The sequence below is a fragment of the Phocoena sinus genome, chromosome 8, assembly GCF_008692025.1.
Source record: "Phocoena sinus isolate mPhoSin1 chromosome 8, mPhoSin1.pri, whole genome shotgun sequence".
NCBI lineage: Eukaryota > Metazoa > Chordata > Mammalia > Artiodactyla > Phocoenidae > Phocoena > Phocoena sinus.
This window is the reverse complement of record NC_045770.1, coordinates 24,604,568-24,614,111: the sequence shown is the minus strand read 5'-3', so window position 1 is coordinate 24,614,111 and position 9,544 is coordinate 24,604,568. Positions and strand designations below refer to the sequence as shown.

The window sequence follows — 9,544 nt, the reverse complement described above, 5'->3', positions numbered from 1 at the left end:
AACTTTAACTTTTACACTTAAAGAAGTAGCACCAAGAAGTCTTCAAAGCAGAGGCTCACATTCTTTAAGAGTTAGCAGAAACCTTCAGGGCAAAAACTGGCTTTAGCACATTATTAGTTCACAGGATATCTGAGTTCACTTCATTTGGAGTTCTCTGCAGAGTTGCTACTTTCCTACTAGCTCAGCAATGGATTTTTTAAAAATTTAATTGAAGTATAGTTGATTTACAGTGTTGTGTCAATCTCTGCTTTACAGCAAAGTGACTCAGTTATACACGTATAGGCATTCTTTTTTTAATATTCTTTTCCATTATGGTTTATCACAGGATATTGAATATAGTTCCCTGTGCTATACAGTAGGACCTTGTTGTTTATCTATCCTATATAAATTTTCATGTGCTAATCCCAAACTCCCAGTATTTCCCTCCCCCACCCCTCTCCCCCTTGGCAACCACAAGTCTGTTCTCTATGTCCGTGAGTCTGTTTCTCTTTTGTAGATAGGTTTATTTGTGCCATAATTTAGATTCTACATATAAGTGATATCATATGGTATTTGTCTTTCTCGTTCTCACTTACTTCCCTTAGTATGATAATCTCTAGGCACATCCATGTTGCTGCAAATGGCATTATTTCATTCTTTTTTATGGCTGAGTAGTATTCCATTGTATATATATATATATATATATATATATATATATATATATATATATATACATCTTCATTATCCATTCATCTGTCGGTGGACATTTAGGTTGTTTCCACATTTTGGCTATTGTGAATAGTGCTTTAAGTAGCAAGAGTTTTATTAAGCAAAGCAAAAGTACACTCCCAAGAAAGAAATGAGAGTGAGCTGTCTGGAAACCAAAAGCAGCCCCTCAATGGGGGTAGGGTTGGGTTGTTTAGAGTGGTGGTCCCTCACTGTGTGCTGTGTCATTTGACTGAGAAGTCGATTGACAGCTTTAGGTTATATAAGTTTTCTCCTAGTGTGCAGGCACATATCCATAAGCACCCAAGCAAAACCCATGGGGGAGAGGGGGAGGCAAAAAATGCAATGCCAATTTATTCCAAATACAGCATAATGAACCCCGGGTTACTTTGAGTCACGTTTCAGGTCTTGGTGCACCTGTGCCAACCTGTGCTGGTGGTTTTATTTTGCTTGGTCCTGATAAGACTGGAAACTTAGTGGTGGTCCTTGACTAGAAGAGGGAAGATCTCTGGGCATTCTCTAATTACCTGTATAATTAGGTGGGGGAGGGAAAGATGACCCCATCCAGGATGGGGTGGAGACCCATTCATGTCTGACTAACTACCTAACAAATCAGTTAGCAATGGATTTTAAATGACTTTGTATTCTTTACGTTTTATTTGTTTAGTTTGGAGGGTCATTCACAGTATCTAATTGACAACATGCCTGAAATGTAATTCTGCATTTATTTAATCTATAATATAAAAGTTTTGAATCATTAAAATAATTTAAGAAAAAAAGTAGCGACAGACTGGGAGAAGATATTTATAATACATATATATCTGACAAAAGACTCAAATCCACAATACATAAAAAAATTCCTACAAATCAAGAAGAAAAAGACAAACCAAATAAAAAGTGGGCAAAATATTTTTACAGGCACTTCACAAAATAGGATATCCAAATGGCCAATAACTATAAGATACTCACCATTATTAGTCATCAAGGAAATGCAATGACATTCCAATGAAACAGAAAGGAAGGGGGCAGGGCACAACCTTTAAAAGAATGACATAGCCATAGGTCATGACAAAAACTGGTTAGAACCAACTAGGTCCAAGATGGCAAAGATTTGACTTTCAGTGGACCTTGAGCTTAATTATATGCTTCATTGTAATATATCAGCATAAGCTAAGAAGTGTCACACCAACCAGTGCCATGACAGTTCCAAAGCCGACCATCAAAGATCAAAAAGTGGGCTGTGACCCAATTCCTGGAAATCTCACCCTTTCCCCAAAATACTTGGAATAATCCTCATGCTCATTAGCCTATGAAATTACCCAGCCAATAAAAATTAACCACCCCATATTTCGTAACCTCTTGCCTTCTGAGATGGCCCACATTCTGTCTGTGGAGAGTGTTTCTCTCTAAATAAATCCACTTCTTACTTATCACTCTGTCTCTCACTGAATTCTTTCTGCAATGAGACATCAAGAACCTAAGCTTCATTATGTTCTGAGACCTGGTGTGTGATCTCAATTAAAAGACCGTGGGTTCATGTCCCAATCTGGGTTTTGGCTGGGTTTGAGTCCCAGTGTGTGCATTCAAGTCCCAATCTGAGTGGCACAGTTTCACCACTATACACCCAACAGAACTTCTAAATTCTTAAAATGACAATGCCAAATATTGGTGAGGCTATATAACTACTAGAACTCTCATACACTCCTGGTGGTAATATAAATAAATACGACCACTTTAGAAAACTGTATACCAGCTAAAGCTGAACATATGCATATCACATGACCCTAATATCCCACTGACAGGTGTATACCCATGAGAAAATTAATACATATTTCCATCAATGACATATACAAAAATGTTCATAGCATCTTAATAATACCTCTGTGTTATTGTGATATAATAAGAAATACATATTTGTTCTTCATCCCCAGTTCCTGTCACAGAGTTCCTAAAAGGCTTGGAATTTCCTGAGTGATAGGGGTAAGAGGAACATTTTTGTCATTCATAATAAGCCCCTTTCAACCATATCTGAGTTTATGCTAATGTGATGACTCTCAGAAGATACCGGCTTGTTCCCAGAGAAACCAGCCATGTGGCTAGAGAGTTGGAACTTTAAGCCCCACCCCCTGACCTCTGGGGAGGAGAAAGAAGCTGGAAGTTTAGTTAATCATGAATGGCCAGTGAATGAATCAACCATGCCTACATAATGGAACCTTCATAAAAACACTAAACAGTGAGGTTCACAGAGTTTCCAGTTTGGTGAAAACAAGGAGTGCTGGGAGGGTGGTGCACCCAGACAGAGCATGGAAGCTCTGTGCCCACCCACCCACCTCCCACATCTTGCCCTATGCATCTCCTCCACTTGGCTGTTGTTGATAATCCTTTATCCTTTTCTAATAAATTTTATTTATTATATCCTTTATAATATATACAATCTATACTTTATAATAAATTGATAATAGTAAATAAACTATTTTCCTGAGTCCTGTGAGCCCTTCTGGTAAACTATCACACCTAAGGAGGGGTCATGGGAATCCCCTGACTTTGTAGCTGACTATGCAGAAGTATGCGAGACCCAGACTTGCAATTGGCATCTGAAGTGGAAAGTTTCTTGTGGGACTGATCCCTTAACCTGTGAAGTCTGTGCTCACTCCATATAGTTAGTGTCAGTGTTGAACTGAGCTACAGAACACCCAGATGGTATCTGGAGAGTGGGAGAATTGATTGTTAATGTGGAAAATCCACATATTTGGAGTCAAAAATGTTCTGTGGGTAAAAACAGATTCTAGTAATCGTGTTGACAAAAATTAATCAACAGTCACTCTAAGAAAGAAATGGGAAATTTTATTCAAGCCAACTAGAGGATTATAATCCAGGAGACAGTCTTTCAGAAAGCTCTGAGGACTGTTCTACCCTTAGAGGTCAAAGCACAGTTATATATGCTTGTGAGACAAACAGTTATATGTCAAATGACATACTGACAGTTTACACAATCCAGATCAGCACATACAAGGTGAATAGTGGGTCATCATGACCCTCTTACAAGATTGAAAATGAAGGCTATATCCTAAGGAGTTATCAAATAGTGGATCATCATGACCTTTTACAAGATTAAGAAGGAATATTATCTCCTAAGGAGGTCTAGTTAATGCAGATGCGCAATACACACTAAAGGGGAGGGCAGAGGCCCAAATGGCCAGAGAAAATATTATGTTTAAATTTTTCTTGTCTTGCCATAAAATATGGATTTTATTTCATCAATTTCCCCCTTTTGATCATTAATCTTTTGAAAGAAAGCAGTAAGAGACCAAATATTTGGTCCCTTGATGCCACGATGGTTGCTTACCTGCCCTGCGTCCATCATGTTCCTCACTGTCAGGTCTTAATAGCCCAGTGCTTTCTTTCCTTTCAGGGGATTGTACCAATAAGATGTTTGGCAAGGACTAGCAGTCAATTCCAAGTTGTCCAATAGGACTTATGCTAATTTTACCTTGCATGTGCATTGTGCATGTTCACTGATGTATAGAGTACTACAGATGTGATCAATAGTTTCAAGTTGTTTAGATATTGTCTTGGTAGGAGTAGGTGATATACAATGTGTAAGGCAAGAATCTATAACTTTATAAGTTACACAAACAATAATCAAAATTGCCAATAAGAGTAACAATGTCACTAATAAAGGTTTAAGCCAAGATCCTCCTAAACCAAACCAAATTTCTAGTATTTCACCTAAACTGGGAAGAGGATCATTTAGAGTGGAAATTGATTCTTCATATGTGGCATAAGATGAGTTACATCAGAAGATATATCAGGTATAAAACCCAACATTCAGCATGGATTATAGCACAAGTTTCCCCTTGGGAAATAGAATATCAAGGGCCATGTGATTCTGTAGGATCACTTTTTCATCATGGAAACTTCCAAACTGAGCAAGCTGATAACTTGATTACTATCATTCAAAGTTGGCTGAGTACATTTTGTTAAAGCTTCTATGTGAGTAATAATATCTTCTTTTCCAAGTGAAGGAAAAATATATCATGACCAAATGATCATAGCATTGGAAAACTGATCAAACCCAGTGCACTTGCATTAAAGTCCGATTGGCAGGCCTACCCCTAGGTGACCTTGAGACCAAGGGGAACCAATTGTTCATCTTCCTAACCAACCTGGGGAGAGCCAAGGCCAAAATTTGTTCCATAAGTCCTGGGTCCTGTTAAGAGCCATCCAATATTTAACATCTAGTGAAAAGGAGTATTTATGGCCAGGTTCAGAACATGTGCCATTAACTGGCCAGGTAAGAGGGTCTCACTTACTGATACTGGTGGCAGCAGTATCTTACAGAGTACTAGAGTTTCTTTCTTCTAAAATAAAATCTGTAAGGGCAATCCAATTAGAGCCTTGAAGAAGAGAAATCCACCAGTAACCAGTAACCCAGGAGTACTGTATGTGGCCCATCTCATCTGATCTTGGAGGCCAAACAGAATCGTGCCTGATTAGTACCTGTATGGGAGACTACCTGGGAACACAGGGTGCTGGATGTAGGCAATTGGCCACAAACCCAGCAACTGGATTGATTTTTGAAACTCACCTATGATTTCTTCCAAGGAAGAAATACATTTGGTTCATAAGCAAAAGTGTGAGCAATTATCAAAGTAATTAGTGTACAGGCCTGATCTGGGATCTTGTGTCAGCTGTCTATTTCAGACGTCCTGGTCTGGTAGTGTTGGTCTTAGTTAGTGGAAGTTGGGTGTCAGAAAAAGGAGCTGCAGTTCAGGAAAGGAGACCTGATATGGCTCCTTCCAATGTCTGTACAGAGTTCTTTATCTGATATGTTTTCCAGTATGCATAATCTCCTATCTGCACGTCATGAGGCATCTGATATTCATCCAAAGATAGATTGCTGTGATAAGCTTTAGAAACAAACTTAGACTATCCTTTTAATAATTCAATTAAACTTTACAACAATGTAACTTAGTAACGAGGAGCCAACTGGGAAGTGAGTCTTAGGCAGTAAATACAAGAAACCTCAAAGGCAGCAACAGTAGAACTTAATGTCCACTGAAACGTTCACTTTTTTATCTCTAAAATACCCTAATTTCTACCAAATATGGCCAAATTAAGACTAATTTGTGGACTTCCCTGATGGCACAGTGGTTAAGAATCCACCTGCCAATGCAGAGGACGTAGGTTCAAGCCCTGGTCTGGGAAGATCCCACGTACCGCAGAGCAACTAAGCCCGTGCACCACAACTACTGAGCCTATGCTCTCTAGAGCCCACGAACCACAACTACTGAGCCCATGCGCCACAACTACTGAAGCCCCCATGCCTAGAGCCCATGCTCTGCAACAACAGAAGCCACCACTACGAGAAGCCCGTGCACTACAAAGAGTAGCCCTCGCTCGCCGCAACTAGGGAAAGCACGCGTGCAGCAACGAAGACCCAACACAGCCATAAATAAATAAATAAGTAAATGAAAGTACATTTGTTAAAATCTTTAGGGGTTTCCCTGGTGGTGCAGTGGTTGGGAGTCCACCTGCCGATGCGGGGGACGCGTGTTCGTGCCCCGGTCCGGGAAGATCCCGTGTGCCACGGAGCGGCTGGGCCCGTGGGCCATGGCCGCTGGGCCTGTGCGTCCGGAGCCTGTGCTCCGCAATGGGAGAGGCCGCGGCGGTGGGAGGCCCGCGTATCGCAAAAAAAAAAAACAAAAACAAAAGACTAATTTGTTTGAAAAACATTCCTGACTTCAATAAACTTGGTCTGATTATTTACATAAGTTGATCCTACAGGCTCTTTTATATTGGCTGCACTGCATGAAAAGACACTCACCACCACTAATTATTAGAGAAATGTAAATCAAAGCAACAATGAGGTACCACCTCACACCAGTCAGAATGGCCATCATTAAAAAGTCTACAAATAAGAAATGCTGGAGAGAGTGTGGAGAAAAGGGAACCTTCTTACACTGTTGGTGGCAATGTAAATTGGTGCAGCCACTATGGAAATTAGTATAGAGATTCCTCAAGAAACTAAAAATAAAGTTGTCACGATCCAGCAATTCTACTCCTGGGCATATACCCAGACAAAACTATAATTTAAAAAGATACATGCGCGGGTGGGGCGGGGCAGAGGGCGGGGCAACTGAGGCGCTGTGTCACTCGGTGCAGTCGATGGTGCATGTGGGGGGCGGGGCGGGGGATTGGCTGGGCGCGTCCCCAGGGTCACGTGGTGTGCAGCACGCAGAGTCCTTCAGTCGGTTGGACCCGGAGCGGAGCAGCCGGAGCGGGGCTGTGAGTAGAATAAAGGCAGCCCCCATTGATGACTGAAAATGACAAAGCATCCACCTAACAGACGAGGAATCAGCTTTGAAGTGGGAGGCCAGTTGGAAGCCCGGGACCAGTTAAAAAACTGGTATCCAGCTCACATAGAAGTTATTGATTACAAAGAAGGAAAAGTACTCATCCATTTCAAGCGTTGGAACCATCATTCTGATGAATGGTTCTGCTGGGAAAGTCCTTATTTACGCCCTTTAGAGAAAATACAGCTGAGGAAAGCGGGCTTACATGAAGAGGAAAGATCATCTGAATTTCAAATAAATGAGCAGGTCCTTGCTTGCTGGTCTGATTGTCGTTTTTACCCAGCCAAAATCACTGCTGTTAACAAGGATGGACCATTTTTATTAAAATGGTGACTGATCTCACTTAATATGGGGAAAATCAAGTCAAACTCATAGAAGAAAAAGCTACAAGGATATACTGTACAGCACAGGTACTTAACACTGTGAAATTTTATGATGGAGTAGTTCAGACTGTCAAACATATTCATGTCAAAGCTTTTTCGAAAGATCAGAATATTGTGGGTAATGCTAGGCCTAAGGAAACAGAACACAAAAAGTCTTTCATCATCTCCTGATAAAAGACAGAAGTTTAAAGAGCAGAGAAAAGCCACAGCCGATGTGAAGAAAGACAAAGAGGACAAAGCCTTAAAGACAGAAAAGAGACCCAAACAGCCTGATAAAGAAGGAAAGTTAATCTGTTCTGAAAAGGGGAAAGTGTCAGAGGAGCCTTCCCAAGAACAAGAAGGAAGATAAAGAGAACATTTCAGAAAATGACAGAGAGTATTCTGGAGATGCTCAAGTGGATAAGAAACCTGAAAATGACATTGTGAAGAGTCCGCAAGAAAACTTGAGGGAGCCAAAAAGAAAGCGAGGCAGACCCCCTTCCATAGCTCCTACTGCTGTGGATTCAAACTCTCAAACTTTGCAACCAATAACATTGGAATTGAGAAGACGGAAGATATCAAAAAGAAGTGAAGTCCCATTAAAACGTCCTCGGCTTGACAAAAATTCATCCCAGGAAAAGTAAAAAGACTACTCAGAAAACACTGACAAAGTCCTATCAAGGAGACGGTCCTCCAGGCTGTCCACTAGTGGGACCCACGAGATCCTAGATCCTGACTTGGTTGTATCAGATTTGGTTGATACAGTTACTACTGATCCTTTGCAAAACACATCATCCGGTACCAAGGAGTCTGAAGAAGAAGCCGGGAACATCCTGATCTGCAGCTGTGGTGTCAGCCTTGGAAACAGCATCTGGCAGAGGGGAGATCTCATTCCAAACACATCCATGTCACTGAAGCCAAGAGCAGGGAGGAAGCCCCAAGCTATAGAACTTTGAACAAGGCGGTGGAGAAGCCTCTGCCCCTGCCCTTGCCCCGGTCTGTGGAGGAGTCATATATCACCAGCAAGCACTGCTACCAGAAGCCCCGCACCTACTACCCTGCTGTGGAACAGAAGCTGGTGGTGGAGACCCGGTGCTCTGCCCTTGACGATGCAGTCAACCCCCTCCACGAGAATGGTGACGATTCCCACTCTCCGCGCCTGGGCTGGCCTCTAGAACAAGACAGGAGCAGAGGGGACAGTGACCCCAAACCCAGCTCCCCAAAGGTGAAGGAATATGTCTCCAGAAAGGTCCTACCTGAGGAAGCCCCCACTCGGAAGCTGCTGGACAGAGGCGGAGAGGGTTTGCTGAGCTCCCAGCACCAGTGGCAGTTTAACCTGCTGACGCATGTGGAGTCTCTTCAGGACGAAGTTACGCATAGGATGGACTCCATTGAGAAGGAGCTGGACGTGTTGGAGAGCTGGCTGGACTACACTGGGGAGCTGGAGCCCCCGGAGCCTCTGGCCAGGCTTCCGCAGCTCAAGCACTGCATCAAGCAGCTGCTGATGGACCTGGGCAAGGTGCAACAGATCGCACTCTGCTGCTCAACATGAAACTGGGCACCCCCACACTAATGGGGGAACAATCCTGGAGCACCTGCAGGAGGAGCTTCACGTATTTAAATAAATAAACCTAGCATGCCAAATGCACGTGACACTGACTGACTTCAGGGGTCTGGGCAGGGGTGTGATGGACTTGGACAAAGAGGCCATTTTGGCTGCTGGAAGGGAGGGCACTCTGATCTTGAAGCCTACCAAGAAGGTAGCAAATAGACTCTTGGAATTCCCTTCTTCTGTGCACATTGTTGAATGGAGAGTGAGTCTTTTTGCACAAACTTCACTTGAAATCGTGCCACTGATGATAAATGGAATGAGAGCCAAAAATGTTTAGTCGGAAACAGTTGTAAATTCAACTTGCAGCTTATTTAATTGACTTTTCTGTCAGGTTGGGGCACATGCCAAGCCTTCTGGTTTTCTGCCTGGCATGGATTTAGGCAGCAGGCATCATTTTCATTTTTCCAGCTTCGTGGGAAGGTCGTGACTTAACCATTCTGTGGAGGTTGGGAAGGAGCAGAGGCCTTGGCCACCCTGCCTTCTTAGAACTCTTCACTTTCTCACCACCT

At 42.4% G+C, this 9,544-nt stretch overlaps 1 protein-coding gene across 1 annotated transcript; it reads left to right on the top strand.

Moving 5' to 3' along the window:
* Window positions 1-6,991: 6,991 nt before the first annotated feature.
* LOC116758212 (PHD finger protein 20-like) lies at window positions 6,992-8,975 on the top strand. The gene is given in 5 exon segments (XM_032641006.1): window positions 6,992-7,377; window positions 7,479-7,591; window positions 7,593-7,762; window positions 7,764-8,241; window positions 8,244-8,975. Coding segments are annotated over 5 exon segments (1,839 nt in total). The 5' UTR covers window positions 6,992-7,031.
* Window positions 8,976-9,544: the final 569 nt, after the last annotated feature.